General features: G+C 40.8%; 1 protein-coding gene across 1 annotated transcript; it reads right to left on the reverse strand.

Annotated features, from left to right (window-relative positions):
• Positions 1 to 6,643: 6,643 nt before the first annotated feature.
• Positions 6,644 to 15,087, reverse strand: LMOD2 (leiomodin 2). Its single transcript, XM_017863764.1, has 3 exons — positions 14,663 to 15,087; positions 7,758 to 9,077; positions 6,644 to 7,210 (listed from the first exon to the last, which is right to left on the reverse strand). Exons 1-3 carry the CDS (start codon positions 14,933 to 14,935, stop codon positions 7,184 to 7,186), a joined length of 1,620 nt encoding a protein of 539 aa, XP_017719253.1. The 5' UTR covers positions 14,936 to 15,087; the 3' UTR covers positions 6,644 to 7,183.
• Between the last annotated feature and the right edge of the window lie 5,685 nt (positions 15,088 to 20,772).

A 20,772-nucleotide genomic window follows, 5' to 3' on the forward strand; every position in this document is an offset into this window, starting at 1 on the left:
AGACAGAGGCCGAGTGCAGTGACTCATGCCTGTAATCTTAGCAGTTTGGGAGTCCAAGGCGGGAGGATTCTTGAGTATAGGAGTTTGAGACCAGCCTGGGCAACACAGTGAGATCCCATTCTCTACAAAAAATTTAAAAATTATGTGAACGTGGTGTTGCATGCCTGTAGTCTTAGCTACTCGAGAGGCTGAGCAAAGAGAATCACTTGAGCCCAGGATTTCGAAGTTGTAATGAGCCGTGATCGTGCCACTGCACTTCAGCCTGGGTAATAGAGCAAGACCCTGTCTCAGGAAAAAAAAAAAAAAAAGATGAAGACAGAGAAACCAGTGAGGCATCATCAGGAATGCAATAGTCCAATTATGAGGGACTTAGCAAGGGTTTTTGTGGTGACCAAGGAGATATACCATTTTCCAAAGGGAAGAAAATTTTATTCACAGCCACAACTTTGGAGTAGCTCCTATTAAATAAAAGATGTATCTGCTGGTCATATTGACCCATTTGGGTGTGCAGCGGTAGAGCTAGAGCTGCCTTTGGGAGGAGGGTGGAGAGAGCTGAACTTGCAGTACATGAAAGAGTGGAAGAATTTGGGATTCTTAAGAGTAATCTAGGACAGTGGTAATGAAACAGGATCATGAGAAGAGGAAAGAAGGGATAAACCAACAAGAAAACAAAATAGCCATGGGAATAACTTTCTGGTGGAGAGTTAGCCAGAGGATTTTTCGTCAGAGGGCATCTAATACTCAATTTGAAGTTGTTTGTGTTGCTGTAATCTCAACCTCATCTTTATTTCCCAAAATTTCATGCCATGTTGAGTCTGTGAACGTTAAGCATGAGGACTGATGTGGTCAATGTACTTTGGAATAGTGGCATTAATCATAAGTTTGCAAGATGCATGCTTAGAGTATGAAACCAAAGAGGACCATGAGCATACAAGCCTCCAGCCCCCACCCCTCCATCCAGGAATTCTCAGAAATCTTGCATAAGACTTTGAGCTGTCATGGAGGGAATTAAGTTTTCAGTTGACTTTATTTGGATCTTAGATATAAGTTTTTAAACCTTTACATGAGAAATGTTTTTTCTCATGTCAAGTAAAATGACATACTAGAAGATGTGTCTTTTTTATCCTGAGACTTTGGGGAACCTCTGAGTCTCCACCAGAGCAGTGTGCTCACTTTTTGAAGGACTGCACTACACTCTTCGTCTTGGTGAGTTGTGCCACACCACTCTTACAATCTGATTTCCACCTCCATTGTCCCATGAACTTGCTGTCACCAAGGTCAATGTTCTGGTAAACACTTTCTAACTCTAGGACTCACTGAGGCATTTTATGCTGCAGAACATGCCTTCCGTAGTGCAGCTCTCTGCTTTACAACACATCTGACTTCTCTCTGCCCTCTGATCATACTCAGCCTCTGTCATTCTCCACACTCTTCCTAAGTGACCTTATCCAAACCCCTACCCTTAAATACTATTCATAACACATGACCCACACATCCTTACTTCCAGCACAGATCCCACCCCCACGATTCTAGACCCACACATTCAAATGGACAGGCACCTCAGACACCATGTGTTTTAAATTAAACTCATCTTTCCCCCTCCCAAACCTGCTTCTGCTATATTTCCTACCCCGTTTTATGGCATTCTGGACCACCCAGATGGCCCAGCTAGGAATACAAATGTCATGCTAGTCTCCTCTCTTTTGTTGCCCAGTGCCCCCAACCCGCCCCCTATAGCTAACTAGTAACCAATTCTGGGGAGTTTATGCTTTCCTACTCTCTGTTCTATCTGTTCCAGCCTCTTTACACCTACACAGAGTTCATCGTTCAGTCTGCATCACTTCGTTCTTAGATCATTACAGCGGTCTCCTAACTGGTCTTTCCACCACCAGCCTAGGCCTCACTGAATCCATTCTTCTGTTGGTTACAGAAGTCATATTTTTAAAACCTATATAAATATCATGTCACTTCTCCTCTTGAGCTCCTTTGATGCTCCTCTTGGCTTTTCATAATTAAGTCCACATTCCCTAGCTTACGCTAAGTTGCTCAGGACAGACCTCTGTGACACTCAGCCCATATCAGCCTTCTTATTCAGATAAAATTGTACTAGCTTTTAAATATGAATCTTACAAATACATGCTCTGTAGTTCAGATTGTCATATAATTTGTCTGACAGAAACTTGGTAAACATGACAATTTAATTGGAACCTAATTTCCAGTTTTGGTGTACCACAATGATGCCACACAACTGTAGTCTATGTGGGAGATGGCTTTTTAGCTGTGGTTTGTCAGCCAATCATTTCTTCTAAGGACTTTTGGAAAAGTTAAAAGTTATAATAGCTAAATAGTAAGGGAAGAGCTGGGACAAACAAAGTGTGTAACACCAGAGACAGGACTAATCAAAATAATCTAAATATCCAACAGTTCTTGAAATTGCTTAAATAAAATAGGATTTTAACGGTATGTAAACTATCTTCTTTTTGAAGAGAAAAAATAGTTATGTATGTGTTCAAATATATATTGAGAAGAATTTTTAAAGATGCACTAGGCCAGGCACAAGTGACTCATGCCTATAACCCCAGCACTTTGGGAGGCCAAGGCAGGCAGATCACTTAAGGCCAGGACTTCCAGATCAGCCTGGCTAACATGGAGAAACCGCGTCTCTACTAAAAATATTTTTTAAATTAGCCAGTCATGGTGGTGCATGCCTGTAATCCCAGCTACTTGAGAGCCTGAGGCATGAGAATCGCTTGAACCTAGAAGGCCTAGGTTGCAGTGAGCCGAGATCGTGCCACTGTACTCCAGCCTGGGTGACAGAGCGAGTCTCAGAAAAATTAAAAAACTAAATAAAATATATGCACTAAAGAGTTATCAGTTATTCTTCTGTGTGGAGGGGATAATGGGGTTCTTTATGTTCTTTTGTTTATATGTATGTTCTGATTCTTCTTAATGATCACACGCTATTTTAGTTCTAAAATGAAAAGGACATACAGAATCTACACAATATTTATATTCTTAGTCCACCAAAATTATCAATCCTAGAAAGAAAAAACTAAAATATTAACTTTTTACCAAATTGTTTTTTACAGAATGACATAAAATCCTATGGTTTCCAACCATTTTTTATACTAGCCTTTTTCCTCAAATTGAAATGTCTTTCCCAATCCCCACACCCATGAACTTTTTTTTCCTAGCCTGGTCACTTTATTGTTTAAACATTCTGATAGTGTCGGCGCTGGGAGTGTGAGCTCATGCCTGAACCTTCCCAGCACTTTGGGAGCCAAGGTGGGCAGATCACAAGGTCCCAGGAAATCGAGACCATCCTGGCTAAACACGGTGAAACCCCGTCTGTACGGAAAAAAAATTAGCCCAGGTGTGGTGGGGGCGCCTGTAGTCCCGGCTACTCGGGAGGCTGAGAGGCAGAAGAATGCAAGAACCCATGGAGGTGGAGGCTTACAGTGAGCCGAGATCACGCCACCTTGCACATCCAGCCTAGCAACAGAAGCAAGACTCTGTATCCAAAAAAAAAAAAAAAAAAAAAAAAAAAAAAAAAAAAAAAAAAAAAATAATTCGGATAGTGTCACATTCTCTGTGAAGCTTTCCTTGATCCAGAGTCTGCTGTAGATCAGGGATCTATGATAAAACGTGGTTCACAGGCTGAAGCCATCCAACAGTTATTTTGTACAGCCTGTGAACTAAAAAAATTTTACACTTCTGGAAAGGTTGGTTTCCTTAAAATTCCCACTACTCTGAGGTGGAAGACACTTTCTAATTCAGCTTGGTCTTCCCAATCTGGAGGAGAGTGCCCTGTCCATAGGAGCCACTTGATAAATAAATGCAGAATGCATGAAGGAGCAGTGTAAGCTTCCTCCTCACGCTAGAATGTAAGTTACATGAGGACAGGGGTTCTATTGCCTTTGCTCACTGTTTACCTCCAGTGTTTGGAAGAGTATCTGGAACACAGCAGGTACTCAGAAAATATCTGTGATTGTTAAGTGCACCAATATTGTTGCCATATTTCTGAGTTTTGTAAGTTTTAGATCAATTAGTAGTCTTTTACATCATACATTTGGCAATTTATGGAAATAAAAGTCCACCTTAAAAGCTTCAGAAAAACAAGGAAGAGGCAGCTTTAACTGTGTCGAGAAAGGAAGTAGTTATGAGATCTTTTCAAGAGCATATTGATTTACCCGTCTTTAGGGCGTCTGCATAAGGACACTGCAGCCTGTAATTACCTCTTCCTTTCACCCAGTGGTAGCAACAGTCTCAGGGCAGGTATTAAATCAAGATCCTGCTGACACCGAGTTATTAAATACCTGTGGCAGCAGGGCTCATGAAGCAAAGGGACTCAGCATCCTGGCTCTGTTTCAAATCAGGATGAGCTGTACTGAGCTGTACTTTTAGAGATTAACATGCCCACATTAATCACAGCCTAAACACTTCATCTGCTCTTAGACAGTCTCTCTCCCAGTGAGTTGAAAGCTCTTTATAGAGGATGAACTAATTAGTTTTCATATCAGCTCTATGAGTTTCCAGGGAGGATGGACCAGGATCCCCGTTCTGTGCTGAATAATGATCATCATAATACTTTGCATGTTTGCAGTACTGGATTCTGAACGCATTGTAGAAATGCTTTTTTCATAATGATAAATGTGCCCTCTTAGAATCTGACCATATTATACTTGTCTTATTATGTGCTTTATCACTTTGTTTCTTAGATTGATGTGAGAGCCTGTATCTTCATTTAAACTTTGTGAAGTCCCTAGTAAGTACATGTTGGTCTCTCTTAAGGCACAGAAAGCCACAACAAGGCAGCTTGTTAAAATGCAAAGGAGAAAACATATCTCCTCATCACTTGCTTCTGGTGAGAAGGCTTGACCAGTCTCCCCAGCCCAACCAGCTCCTGGTAATACTCATACTAGCCTTTTCCTCTTTATTCAGGAGGGCTGCCACATCCCGCTCTTGGGATCGCGACATGGTTTAATCAATGACCCAGTTGATCAGCAAACTTTTGCTCCTCTGCCTCATCAGACTGGAGGTGGAAACTGTTCACCTCTCACAACCCTTTGACTTAGAAGAGCCCTGTCTTCATGCACACACGGGGTCAGAGGAAGGGAACGCCTGCCTTGGCTTTCTGTTCTAAATTCACACACCTGCACACATACATGCCTTTTAAAAAAGGAAATGAAGAGCTCCACTGTTCTAAGAACAGTAAACCTTGGGAGGTTGAGTCTGGATGGAATAAGAGAGGTACAGTGACACAAAAGGAGCATGAGCTGCACAGTCAGAGACACCAGGTTTACCCTCTCTGTACCTCCGTTTATTCATCTATAAAATTGCAATAGAACCTTTTAATGTTGTTGTGAAAACATGAGACAACTTAGTTCAGAAAATATCAGTCACCTTCCCTCCCTCACACGGAATCAGGGCACCGACTAGCTCATGGGCCACTGGGATCCTTTTTAAGTGATTATGTCAGTTGTTATTCTGTAAGAGAATGGCTGAACAGCAGAAACAGACTCAAAGAACCAGGCTGAAGGACTATGGGAGAGATTTTCTAGTGAAACACAATCTTCTTGATTGGAGATAATCCAAAGCTCTGTATCTGAAGCAAACAATTATTTCCTGGGTGACCCAGAGAGTTTGCCAAGACCACTGTTATAATCTGTAGGACACAAGGATACATCGCTAATCATAGTTAATACAAAGGACTTTAAAGGGACTTATAACTTTCATAAATTAGAGTGGAGCACTAGAGTGAAGTGAAGGTAATTCAATATGTCTTTCTCTTATTTGAATTCAGACACTTCTTGAGTGACAGGGGTAGAAGGATAGCTGGAAAAAAAGCATGTGCCCCGTGTCCCCATGTCTATTTTGTGAATGTTGGCATCGTTGTGATTTGTGTAGAGACCCACTAGACTAAGGCTTATCCAAAGAGAGTTCAAAGAGCGACTTGAATCATCCTTAGCATCAGCCAAAATGTAGCTTTGAATGCAGGGGTCTTACCTTCCAGTATTCCTCTAGCACTTATTTCCTTCCTACCATGAAACTTCTTTTCAATTTTATTCCTTCAAGAGATCATTCATTTTTATAACAAATGATTGAATCGACATCTAGGTATCTATGGGACTTCTGGAAATATGGAAACATCAGCTCCATCCTGGGTCTAGCATCCATGAATCTAAGATGATAATGACCACATTGGGGATCTTTTCACAACTTTTTATCTCACTTTGAAGAAAGTTCTTACTGGGCACGCTGGCTCACACCCATAATCCCCGTGTTTTGGGAGCCCCGGGTGCGAGGATCTCTCGAGCCCAGGAGTTGGAAACTAGTCTAGGCAACACAGTGAGACCCCGTCTCTACAAAAAAATCAAATTGTTAGCCAGGTGTGGTGGTGCATGCCTGTAGTCCTAGGGACTCCAGAGGCTGAAGCAGAAGGATCAGTGGAGCCTAGGAGTTTGAGGCTGCAGTGAGGTATGATTGTGCCACTGCACTCCAGCCTGGGTAACAGAGCCAGACTCTGTCTCAAAAAAATAAAAAATAAAAAAAATTCTTGCTTGCAGTCCTTTAGAAAGAGATCTGATCAGATTTTCTTGAACAAGAGGAAACAAAGAAAGGCAAATGCTTAGGACCCAAACCCTTTTTGGGTGAGAATGTAATATTTTTTAATATCCAGTAATGTTACATACACACCTGACAGATGTATCAACTCACAGAAAAATATTAGTTTGGCTTTTAAAAAAAGGAAAAAAACTTCAATATACATTTACCGAGATTACAAAATCTGACAGATGTATCAAGTCACAGAAAAATATTAGTTTGGCTTAAAAAAAAGGGAAAAAACTTCAATCCACATTTATTGAGATTACAAAAATAACAGCACATTTCATGAACTCATTACAAGTCGGAGTTACCAACACATCCAGAGATAGGAAGAGCATCTTTATATTAACTGCTTCTTGCCAATACAAATCTCACAACATAAAAAATAAATTTATTTTCATATTTACAGAAGAAACATGCTGATTGTTTCTTAAGATTCTCTTCGGAATTAATGGGCGAGATTATTTTTAAAGTCAGGGATCATTTTGAATTGAAGAAGTTATTTTAGAAACATCTCACAATGCATTTTGTGTAATACCACTGAACAGTTCTGCATCCTCTTCTAAAGATCGTGTTTTTATCGCAGGGCTTCTGGAACTTCCACCTACAAAAATAGCGGATTTTCTCTCAATGAAACAACACATATGATAAGGGAAAAATATCCGTAGGATATGTCTCTAGCAGTATCCTCTGAGAAGAACTCAAGCATAGGTTGATTATTGCTGCATGGTTACAATTTTTGTTACCATGTTATACATTTTATGTTATAAATTAGGTATCAAATCAATCACAACTCTGTGGTAAAATTTTTGACAAGTGGTGAATCCTTTTGGAATTTAGATTATATTCCCTGGTTTTCTTCTTAAGGGAACTGGGACATGTATGTCCTGGAGTGTCTTAAAATGGTCCTGGCCCTTATATGACTGAGAGGCTGGGAAAGTGGCCCAGACGTTCCTCTCAAATGGAAATGTGCTCACTTTTGTGCCTGCTCCTAATGTTTCAAACTTGGTGTGTTTGCTCTCGCATACTAAAATATTGAAAGTACTGAAGTACTGATGAGTATTGTGAGAGGTGACTTTGGTACCACCATGCAATGGAGGACAACTCATTTACTGTGTCTGGGCCCCTGTGTCTGTTCTCTGGTTACTTACCCGCTTTAGCTGTTTTATGCTGCTTCCCCGAATTGCTTCCATGAGATTCTCATGAGCTGATCTCTGTGGGGTAGAAGGTCGGGAACTGTCTTCCGTTTTCTTCTCTTGCACTGACCTCAGAGAATTTTTTATTTCCTTTAGGATATTGTTTGGCTGTTTCTTGACCTTTTTCCCTTTTTTCTTTTTCTGTCCGTTTTGTAATGCCCGTTGGGCACTCTCCTGTTGTTTGATGACTTCTGCAATGTTTCTGGTAATGAGCTTTTTCTCTGGGAGTGGAGGAGGGGGAGGAGGAGGAGGTGGTGGCAGCCTTTGGGAAGGAGGAGGGGAGGGAGGAGGTGTGGCCACAGGAGACAGAGGACGGCTCCTCACAGTCCGGACTTTTTTGGAGAGTTTTGGGGATGACCAGGGTGAGTGCCGGGGAGACACATAAGGTGAAGAGCTAGGTGTTCCTCTTTGCCAGACTTTGGTCCTAAGATTGGGTCCTCCATCATATCCCTCCTGCTGTTTTTGCTCCTGCAAACGTTTTTGCCTCTGTTTATCCATATTTCTTGTCAAAATGCTCGTCATGCTCATTCTTGGTCCTGGGAGCTCAAAATGGTATCCCAGCCTCAGCAGCGTCGTGTTCTCCTTCAGCAGCTTGACAATCTCCATTTCCACCTGGCTGCCCATGATGTGCCTCTGGTTGTGGAAACGCAGCTCGGTGAGCACCGTGTTGTGCTGCAGAGCTCTCATGATGGCCAGGATCCCCTTTCCCGTTATGAAGTTGGAATCGACGTTTATATTGGTGATGTGCTCATTGACTTTGAGCATCTCCGCAATGGCCATGGCAGCACTGTCGTCGGCATGCGTGTTGGCCAGACTGAACGTCTTCACCACAGTGTTGTCCTTGAGGGCTTCAGCAAAGTGGGTAAGTGTCTGTGTTGTGATGTTCTCAATGTTGTTCAGGTTGACTTCTGTGGTGTCAGGGTCATTGCTTTTAATCTTGTCCAAAGCGTCCTCAATCACTGTAGGATTTCCACAAGGGTGAATGGCAGCTGGGGACTCAGTGTTTCTTCCATTGCTGCCGTTGGTCAAATTTATGTTCTCTATTTGACTTTTAAATATCTTTGGCTTAGAGTTATCAGAATTGACACTATCATAATTTACAGTTCCATTAATCCCTTTTGCAGTTTCAATTGTTCTTTCCTCTTCGTCTCTGTCTTCTTCCTCCTCTTCCTCCTGGGACTCCTCCTCCTCCTCTGTATACACTTCCTCAGAAACCTCACTGTTACTTTCAGTAAAGATAAGCTCTTCCTCGCTTTCCTCTTTGTCTTCTGCAACCTAAAGAGTATGATATCATCGTTAAGCTTCTTAAAAATGATATCATTTTAAGTACATTTTAACTTGCAAAAGTAGCACATGGCAAGTGACATAAGTTTATAAGGAAAAAAGTTAACAGTCCTCTGCTTCTGATCTGTCTAGTTCTCATGACCAAGGCTGACATTTTATTGCAATAAAGAGCAATAGCTTTTTCTACAAACATTTCTCTTGTTTTCTGCAGAATATCCAGAATTCAACTTATTGAATAAAATTATATAATCATTTTGCCAATCTGAACAAATAAATCAGAACTTCAGCTTTGGAAAACCTTGATAAATTTGTCCACCTCCTGAGGACCGACTCTTACTGGTTAACTCTCCATTTACTTACAATGTAGCAAATTCAACCCTCCCTTCTGGAATCACTCTGTCCTTTCATATTTCTCCATCTCAAGCAATCGAATGACAACAAAAATACAGAATATGTTAATGAGTTCCCCTTTTTAATGCTCAAAAATTCCCAAATTTGCCATCCATAGCAGATGTGACAGAAGCCAACCACTCTCTACCAGGCCTTGCCTCAGTGTAGACAGAAGCAGAGCTGTCATTTGCTCCTCCAGCATTTATCTGCCTCTGTGGTAGAGCCGGCACAGGGATTCAGAGACTCTCTGAATCACCTGAGAGCTGCCTCTGTAGCTGTCCCTTATCTGGGCAAGGGAAGTCTAAAGGCAGGGCTGCTGCTCAGGACAGCAGGAGGTCAAAATCCAGTTCGATGCAGAGGAAACATTCAGGTCACCCTTTTGGGAAGCTCACCTTGAAACCTCCATCTAGTCCAGGGTTAAATGAGACAGACTGCAGAAGACCAGGTGGGAAAGGTAATCACCCTTGGCACCCACTAGATTCTAACCAGTAAAGTGGATGGAACAGCAGAGAACAGTAGAAAATCTTGAAGCAAGCCATTGCCCCAGCCTGATGGTCTTAAATTATTTAGCATGTATCAATTATGAAAGGCTTTCAGGCAAACACAATTTCATTCTATCTTTGTCTTTCCTGTTTACAACACTTGCTGTACAAAGAAGCCCAAGTGACCCCTTGTTTCTCTTTTTCTTGCTATCTTTTCTGATTTTTACAAAAATAAAGGTCTAGAAATTGCTGACAGAGTCTGATTTTTTTCTCCTACTGTCTTTTTAGTCCTTTCTCTTTATCTTTTCTGCAGCCCTGGGACCCTGCCCTGTCCTCCAAGCCCTGATTCTTCTCTCTATATTGGCAACTTTTTTCTCACCCCAAGGGTGCCCGCTGCCTGAGGCATGTGGATCTAGCTTTGGAAAACACTGCACTTGTCTCCAGGCTTGTTTGCCCAGTTGCTGTCACAAAATAGCCTCCAGTTATCCACTCTTTGGAGTGGCAGGCACCAAGCGATGGCCTGGGGAAGGGGTCAGCCACTCCTGGGATGACTTGTCCAGTCTTAATTTACTGCCTTTTACTCCCTTCTTCAGGAGCAGGGAGGGAGAGAGACAGATACTCTGTGTCTGCATGTGTGTGTGTGTGTGTGTGTGTGTGTGTGTGTGAGAGAGAGAGAGAGAGAGAGAGAGAGAAAGAGAGAGAAAGGTTTGGTGGCAGCTGGCTGCAAGTCACACTGCAACAACATAAGAAAAAGAGTGTGGCTCTAGCCAAGTCTGCGGGCATATGCGAGGGGAGAGAGGAAGCCTTCCCTGTCCAGCAGTGAAGCAAATTGATTAACCCAAGAAGGAAAGAATTGTGGGCTGACTTCTCCTCATCCCCATTCCACTCCAAATTGCTTATAATTCTAGTCCCTGTAAAGCTGTGTGTGTTCATGTGTTTGTATGTATTTTTAGCTGTTTTAGTATTTGGAGGAAAGGGGCCTGTCTCAAAATCCAAGGTATACAGCCTTGTATGACACCATTACATTTCATTCCCTTTGGTTTTTTTAAAGACCCTCTGGCTCTATCTGCAAGATCTGTTTTCCCCTCATAATGTACCTGGACAGGTAATACCTGAAACTGTGAGTTGTCATACAGCATCTAAATGATAGCTCTCCCAGAAAGCCTTCTTTGACATCCCCTCCAATTATCCCTCCGATACATTCCTGTAGCATTGTACTCGTCCCCAATAAAGTACCTGTCACTCTTTATTTTGGTCACTTGTTTTCCCCAGCAGACAGTTAGCTGTTGACAGCAGCAGACCATGTCTGCTTTGCTCACCTAGTACAGTGCTTAGCATGTAGTAGGAGCTCAATAATTATTTGTTTACCGAATGGCTCTAAGTTGACATTGGTTAACCACAGCTGAGAGTTAGGACTAGACACAGGAAACAGGTGACAAGCTCTCCCAGTTTGCCTAAGTGCGAAGGGTTCCCTAGGATTTTAGTCATGAAATCTAGACAGTCCCGGACAATCTGAGATGATTAGTCACCCTAGGTGGGGGACATCTGCAGAAAGAAGAACAGAAGGGGAAAACATGTCTACAGAGGTGAGGTGAAGGGATGCAAAAAACAGACTCTGCCTACTTTATAATATATTCTGTCCCTAGGGCGCCTGTTTTATGACAGATTTCCTATATGCCACTGCTTTGGCATTAACCCTGATTATTTGAAGAATGGAGGTGGGAAGGAGGGTGTAGAATGAGGAGGTGGGAGATGAGATGTCAAGGGACTGGACAAGGAGAATGGGAATGTTAGCAAACTTAGAAAACAAATCAGGTAATAAGAAGAGTGGCGGTTCGTTTCTCCTGATCACCTCCCTATTATGTACGTACATATCACATTCAAAGTATGTGTTAATTGACTGCTTATGTTATTGGTAAGTCTTATGGTACACAGTAGGCTATTAGTAGTTAAGGTTTGGGGGAGTCAAAAGTTATACATGAATTTTGGATGCTGCAGGGGCAGGAGTTGGTTGGCCTGACCCCCATGTTGTTCAGGAGGTAACTGTAGTTGAGCGGTTCTTAAGTTTTACTGTGTGTCGTAATCATCTGTGAGAGCACCAATTGTTGGGCCCCATCCCCAGAGTGTCTCATTCATCAGATTGAGGGGAGCGCTATAATTTGCAGTTCTAAGAAGATCCCAGGTAATGCTGATGCTGCTGACTAGGCACCCACAATTTTGAAATGTTCTTTAATTTTCAGGTCTATGTAATTAACAATTCTGTTAACCTCTAATGAATTTCTTAACCTCGCCTTGTCTCAGTTCTCCAGTGCAGAAAGTTAAGAATGAAGTGACATAATGGGAGAAACTCATTGGCACCTGTGCTGAGATTTAACCACTGTCAATAGGGAAGCTAGACCATTGGGATTCTAGGGTCCCTGGGAGCTCCAATGTGGCATAAGTTTGTGTAAGCCCAGGTGGGCAGAAAGGCTGCAATTCAACAGGTGTTGCATCTGCTTTTTGTAAGCCTTTACAGAGCCAGCCGCCTGATAATAAATCAAGACCCTCCGCTCCTTCTCAGGGTCCCTACTTTACGGCTCTTCACTTATGCATCTACCTTGCTCCCCCAGCCACCCCACAGCTGTATGAAGAGTTTTCCTGTTGTGGGAATTGGATTTGCACCCTCCATCAGCAAGCTCCTGCTCATCACGCCTTGCAACTACAGAGAGCTGGTCAGCAGGGAAAGTACTGGGAGAAAAGTTAACTAGCCTAGAAAGGAACTGAAGTCCATCAACACAGCAGCCTCTCTGAGCTAATAAGCCATTAGCAGGGATCAGCAAAACCTTTGGCAGGATCAGGTGGGTTCGTCCGGCTGACGACAGGTTTTGCCCTTTGCTTCCACCACTATCACACATTGTGACATTAAAAAGTCTTTGTTGGGTTATTGATATACTGGTTGTATAGCCTGGATATTCTGAGACAGTTTTATTCTTTTTTTTTTTTTCCTTTTTTTAATGAGACAAGGTTTCGGTTTGTGGCTCAGGCTGAGTGCAGTGGCACAACCGTAGCTCACTGCAGCCTCAACTTCCCATGCTGAAGCCATCCTCCCACCTCAGCCTCCTGAGCAGCTGGGACTACCACTTGCTAATGTTCCACCACACCCAGCTATTTTTTTTTGTTTGTGTGTTTGTTTTAGAGATGAGATCTTACTATTTGCCAGAGCTGGTCTTGAACTCCTAGGCTCAAGTGATTCCCCTGACTCAGCCTCCCAAAAAAGTGTTGGGATTACAGGCGTGAGCCACCATACCCGGCCAGTTTTATTAGAGAGTTTTAAATAATTGTGATAATAATGTTATTATTATTTTGACACTCATTATCACATCAAAGAAAAAAAATTCCCTCTTAAAACAATGGTTGTGGAGGAATTGACCTGCCCAAGTACTGACTTGTATGTGTCCTTCCTTCTAACACATCCCTTCTAGCTGCTCAATACCATGGCCTTGGCAGACCCTGGCCGGATCCCAGTGGCCCTTCCTGCAATGATTGACATGGACAAAACTCACACATATCTTGCTGCAATTGTGGCCCACATAACCCTATCATCAAGATCATCTAACAGCCCTAGATTAGTACTGTGGAAGTCTTGCCATTGGCTTTAGGCCATTTTGACTTTAGATGATTCTAACAGAGTGCAAGGATTTTAAACTGTTTCTCCTGACCTCTGTTCTTCCATAATTCCGGAAGAATTTTTTTTTGTTATATGGACACTTTATTATCATTACTGTTTTCCCAGAGAATAGTAGTCTTTTGGACTTCCTGCTGGTAATGACTCATTTGGCAAATTCAAAGTAACTGTTTACTGGGCAGTACACAAGAGATTCACAGACCTGAGCTCTGATATAAGCACATTTACTAATCTCAGGATCACCATCGTAAAGGAGACAGAAATCTTAGAGATCATCTGTACAGCTGTGCTGCCCCTGAGTCCTCAGATGGGTTTCAGGATGTGTTATCATTTTGAAATTCTATGCAAAAGTTGTGTATTTTGCACAAATCCAGGGCTATTTTAAGACAGTTCATAACTTATCAAAATTTCAAAGGGGTTCTTGATTCAAGACAAAAGAAACACTGTCTCTAACTCCCTCGATGTCCAGAGGGAAAGCGAACCCTGAAGTGATTGTTCAAGGTCTAACAACATGGGAACAGAGCAGGGACTCGTAACAAGGCCCCGTGACTCTCAGTGTCATGTACTTCCCACCACCCCACACTTCTTGGTGTTGGAACAGAACTATTTCACCATAGCTACTATCACAGTCAAAGCAACCAGCGTTCCCACTTTTGTCTTTATAGGAGAGAATAAATGTACTTAACTGAAAAAAAAAAATGTATACATGCTATACGTACATATATATCTTAGGAACATTACCAACTTATAGCTCCAACAAGACTTATGTTTGGCAAAATATTGAATCCCATAGACTGGTTGTGAGTTATTTTCCTCTTGAGCTTTCTATTTGTAATCAAAGAGCCCCAATTAAGAATTTTACATATTATGATCCATTGGGTGACCATAGCATTTACATGATTATTTCAGCCTGAAAAATGATTTAGTAGCAAGTATAAATGGGTTCTAGAAAAATTCAAGTGATTAGAATTGAGAATTTAGGGAAAACAAGTGTCTAGGTTTGGGGTGGGTTTAGCCGATGAAAAGTCCCGAGAGCCTACCTTTCCACATTCCCCCAGTCTCTCCTTCTCCAAGAGTTTTTGGGACTCCTTTTCCCAATAGGCCATCAGTGCCTCTCTGCTGAATGTTCCTGTGGGGGTTTTCTCAGTCAGGCTCTTCTGCCTTAGCCCCACGGGAAGGTTGCGGTCAGGTTCGATGTCTTCCAACTCTCTCTCTAGCTCCTTCAGCTCCTCAGCTGACAGGGAGGCGAGGAGTTCATCCTCGTCGATGGATTCATATTTACTGAGTCCTCTTCGGTAGCCAAAGGTAGACATGGTCCCTGCTTTGTCAGACCCAGAAGGAGCTTGAAGGACCAGGCATTCAAGGCAGCCAGAAGCAGGCAGGGAGGCAAGTGGCAGACTGGTCAACAACTGGTGCTAGGAGTGGCTGCGGGAGCCTTTTAAGAGTGGTGATACAGGGCTGTGACAATGCAGAGAGGGGTGAAAGCATGGGCTGTTTTAAGCATCAGACGTCAGCTAGACATTTGAACACAAAGAATGTCACATCGGTGGTGGATGGAGGTCTCAGAACCAGTGGGGATTATTAACATACTGGCCAGGGCCATATTTAGCTGAGCCTGATAGCTCATGAGGACAGGCAGAGAGTGTTTCAGATAAGGAGTAACATAGTTCTTCTCACTTTGTATTCAAACAACAAGGGAATAAAATTTATTTTGAAAATGACTTGCCGCCACCACCATGGCCATGAAAAGATTTTTTCATTATAATCTTAGGGTTGAGAAATGTCTCCACAGTACTCCATGGGTAGTTGTTCTGGTTCTTCTATAAACACACTGTGGGTGCTACTGATGGGGACAGAAGGTCATAATAATGTAATATTTCATAATTTTATTGTACTTTGCAGTTTACAAAGCACTTTAATAAGTTTTCCTAATCATAAATCCTGTGAGATGAATAACATGATTCTCATTTAGAGATGTTGGCAACTGAGGCATTGAGAGATTAAGTGAAACGTCAGAAGTCAGAGAGCTGAAAGTACAGAGAGGTGTCTTTCTCCACTGAACGAAATGCTTCCTCCTTCTCACCATGATTACTAGTGAAAAACTAGACTTGCAAATAAAACTCTAAAAAGACAAACAATAGTATTGGGTATAATTTATTAAGGACTGACACTATGCCATTCCAGTGCTAAGCATTATCTCCTTTAATTCCACAATCCTGTAAGGGGTACATTAGTGCCCATACTTTACTAGTACACACTCAGAGAGGTTAAGTTACTAGCACAGGAGCACAAAGCTAAGAAGTAAGACAGCCAGAATCTGAGCCCAGATTTGTACCTGGCCTGAAAATGGAAGAAATGTTAATTTGAAATTATATATACAACTTGATCAGTATGTATTATATATATATGTAACAAATTTTCTTATGTACTCCATACATTTGCACAAATTAAAAAAAGAAAGTATATATGACCATTTTGTTATATATAGGTTAAAATAAACCCATAGTTTGTAAGACTTCATAAATATAATACCATTTTATAGATATGTAAAATCTATTAAAATATTAATGCAAACAAAAATACATTTATCAATACATGTATAGTACGTGATATTCTGATTATACCTTCAGCAGCTGGCGAATATTTGGGTTGTTTCTAGTTTTGGGTTCCTAGCTTTTATCTATGAATACAGTTTCTATGAACATTTACATGCAGTGTTTGAGTGACCTCAGGTTTTCATTTATTTTGAGTAGCTGTATGGGAGCAGAATTACTGGGTTATATGATAAATTTACTTTTTAAGAAACTGTAAAAACTGTTTTCCAAAATGGCTGCACCAATTTACATTCCCATCAACGATGAATGAGAGTTCCAGTTTCTTGACATCCTCACCTATTATTGTCTTTCTATTATAGTCATTTTAGAGGGTGTCAAATGATAGTTTTAATTTTCATTTCCCTAGTAACTAATGATGTTCATCATTTCATGTGTTTATTGGCCATCTTATATCTTCTTTGGTGAAAATATTTATTCAAATCTTACCTCCCCCTTTAAAAAAATTTTTTTTGAGACAGGGTCTTGCTCAGTCACTCAGGCCGGAGTGCAGTGGAGTGATCATAGCTCACTGCAGCCTCAATCTCTCACTTATGTCCATTTTAAAATTGGGTTAATTATCTCCTTATTATTGAGTTGTAAGAATCTTTATATATTCTGGAGACAAATATTTTATTAGGTGTATGTTTGTTTTATTCTGGAGCTTGTCTTTTGGTTCATTTTGAAGAGCAAACTTTTTAAATTTTGGTGAAGTCCAAGTCCGATTTATCAATTTTTTTCTTGTATTGTTTGGTGTTATAGTTAAGAAATATTTTTCTGGCCATGCACGGTGGCTCATGCCTGTAATTCCAGTGCTCTGGGAGGTTGAGGTGGGCACATCACTTGAGCCCGGGAGTTCAAGACCAGCCTGGCCAACATGGCAAAACCCTGTCTCTACTAAACATAAAAAAATTAGCTGAGCATGGTGACAGATGCCTATAATCCCAGCTACTCCAGAAACTGAGGTGGGAGAATCATTTGAACCCAGGAGGCAGAGGTTGCAGTGAGCCAAGATGGCACCACTGCCCTCCAGCCTCAGTGACAGAGCAATACTCTGTCTCACAAAAAAAGAAAAAGAAAAAAGAAAATTTTTGTCCAACCCAAGGTCACAGAGATTCACTCATATTTTCTGAAAGTTGTATAGTTTTAGGTTTATTTAGGTTTCCTACCCATTTTGGCTTATTTGTGTGTATATATTCATCTTTTTTATTTTTTAAAGGTATATATTCATCTTTTTTATTTTTTATTTTTTAGGCAGGGTCTGACTCTGTTGCCCAGGCTGGAGTGTAATGGCACCATTACACTCCATAGCTCACTGTAGCCTCTACCTTTTGGGCTCAGGTGATCCTCCCACCACCACCTTCGAGTAGCTGGGACTACAGACGGCAAGCCACTACGCCCAGTTACTATTTTTTTATTTTTTGTAGAGATAGTGTTTTGCCATGTTGCTCAGGCTGGTTTCAAACTCATGGACTCAAGTGCTGCCCCCGCCACAGCATCCCAAAGTGCTGGAACTACAGGTGTGAGTGACAACACCTGGCCCAAATATATCTTTTTGCACACAGATATTCAATTGTCCTAGCACCATTTGTTGAAAAAACTATCCTTTCCTCTATTGAATTACCTTGGCACCTTTGTGGAAAATTAACTGACCATAAATACAAGGGTTTATTTCCAGACAGTCAATTCTGTTCTGTTAATCTATATATCTATTCTTATGCAATATCACATGGTCTTAATTACTGTAGTTTTATAATAAGTTTTGAAATCAGGATGTGCATAAGTCTATCTGACTTTGCTGTCTTGTGAGAATGTTTTGGGTAACTATTTTGATCTTAACTCATTATGGTATTCTGCTCCAAAAATAACTATGACACTTCAGTGATGCTAATGGAAGAGATGATTATCGAATTAGAAGTAATGAGTTCATTTTTTTTTTTTTACATCCTGTAGCATATGCTTTTGGGTAACCTCAGCTCAGCGAGGGCCCATCTTTTTTATTTGAAAGGGTTTGATTTTTGGCAATGACATCAAGTCATGATAGCCAGATCTGATGCATAACATGAGTCATTCAGATGTAGTATCACATTTTAGGTAAAAAGATGAATAAGGATTACAACCATGTAAAAATCGATGTGCTTTTGGGAAATAAAGAAGAAAAGATGTCTAAATGATAGCATGAGCTCATTCTTTCAACAATTATATATTGGCCACATGTAATATGTTGACTACTGTGCAAGTTTTAGGGTATATAAATATGTGCAAAGAAACACTGGAATTGTGTTTTACCCTGTCTCTCTCATGTTTGTAATCGTTCTGTAACATCTTTTTTTTTTTTTTTTTTTTTTTTTTGCTGATTTTTACTGGACAATTGACAAAATACATATTACATGCCAGATTCTAATTTAGTTGCTTGGGTTAGAGAAGTCAACACAATCAACAAAGTTCCTTCCTCTGTAGAGCTTACATTCTAATTGGGAGAGACAGACAATATCTAGACAAACATGTAAATATAGAACATATTAGATAGAAGTTCTTTGGAGAAAACTAGAGCAGGGTAAAAGGGAAGGAAGATTATGGGGGTAAAATTTCATCTAGGAAGATCTCTGTAGTAAGGTAACATTTGAACATAGACCTGGGCTCAATACATGCAGACTATAATATACAGTTAGTATTCAGATATTTTAGAATCACAGATTATCAGATTTCAAAAGGACTTTGAAATACAAGAATTTTCTATCAGTTCTATATGTGATCATCTGGTGTTTGCTTGGACATCTTCAGTGAAAATAGCACATCTTCAAAAGCTCACTTCATTGTTGGATGACTCAAATCTTCAGAAAATCTTTTATTGCTTTGAAACTAGTCTCTTGAAAATCAACATATTTTAAATTTTGTCATTGGAACAACCCAGAATATCGTCTCACATGGATTTCTGTCCCCCCTCCCCCACACAAATCTTATGGTTCCCATGAGTGACTCTGAAATGGCTCCAAAAGAGAAGGCTTAATGCCTTTTGTTTGTTTTGTGTGTTTTTGCTATGTGGCAGCTTCACTGGAAAAGACCATTATGGTCTCTCAAAGACATTACCTTAAAAACAGTATTCATTTAGATATCCTAGTATATTTGTTACAAATCACTCCGATTATAATAATAATCACAACTCATTAATGATCTTATGAGTTGGTTCAATTCCTGGTTCCTCCTGTAAGTATCCTTCACAAGCTTTAACTCTCCTGGATACAATTCTGCTGAGTGATCAAACACTATCCGCCTGACCCTGACTAGAATTAAATGTGGTGAATAATTTAGTTTTCCTTGAAACCTTGTCTACATTGAAAAAATCCAGTCACCTATATGTTCCAAGCATCAGCATTTTGTATTTTGAGATTTTTACTTGGTCACATTATGTTTTTGGATAGAATTGCTTTTACAGTCAATAATACTCCAAGCCTTTTGACAGTTAATATTTTTTGTTAAAAAAAATCTGCATTGGGGGAGAATTTTTTCGTAGTTCTGGCTTCCCAGTGAGATATATTCATATACACTCAGATGCATACTATCTCCCAATATATTGGTGATTCCCTTTTTAGTGAAAACAGAGCTTCTTCTTTCAACTTTTTTTTTCCCTTTTGGTTTCCTCCTGAAAATACTATCATTTGTTTGTTGGTTTGGTTAGTCAACACACATTTACCAACTACCTTGTATGGAACAAGTCTGTGCTGGAAGCTGGGATTATAAACAGAAAATGGAAATTGATCTACTCTCTGCCCTCAAGGAGTTCATACTCCTGGGAGAGGCAGACAGCTGACAGTAACATAGTGCAGTGATGCCTCTAGCCAGGCGCCAGGGAGGGAAGAACCATGGGGCACAGATAAAGAAGCAATATAGCCTATATGAATGGAGTCAGAGAAAGTGCAGAATCAGATAGAGCTTTCCAGGCCGAAAGAGCAGCTTCTGGGCAAATAGACAGGAGTATGGAAACAAAAACAAAAACCAGACTGTTTGGCATAGGGGTGCAGAGTAGGTGGAGATGAGGCAGAAACTGGCCCTGATTCATGTACTACTTTTTAAAAATGGCTTTGGTATGTACCCCTCCCCCCTCTTAATAGCCCCCAGTATCATGCCCTCACATAGTAGGTGCTTATACTTATTGAATATTTCTTTATTTGAAGGGCTTTCTAGGCCATGTCAAAGAATTTTGGACTTTATTACTATCTGTGTTAGGTGGATGTAACATTACCCCATAGCATCATCCATAGCCATAGTTGCCTAACAGGACACTGTTCACCTTAGCAAGTGTCCTGATTTAATGGAGACTCAACAAGAGGGTGGCAAAAACTCACCAGTTCCTCCAAAAATCAGCAATACCAGACCTGCCAGTAGATCTGGTGTTTCCACAATTAGTATTTATAGGGTGATCAGAGAGGGCTCCTAAATGTACACTTATCTAATTCCTACTTCAGCCTAACACTCTCTATGGAAGGAGACTCCTACTTCCTATAGGTGAGTTACCTTGCTTGCGGCTTATGTTCTCATGGAAACATTGCAAGCTTTTA

This window comes from Rhinopithecus bieti, unplaced genomic scaffold, assembly GCF_001698545.2.
Source record: "Rhinopithecus bieti isolate Rb0 unplaced genomic scaffold, ASM169854v2 scaffold_70890, whole genome shotgun sequence".
Taxonomy (NCBI): Eukaryota; Metazoa; Chordata; class Mammalia; order Primates; family Cercopithecidae; genus Rhinopithecus; species Rhinopithecus bieti.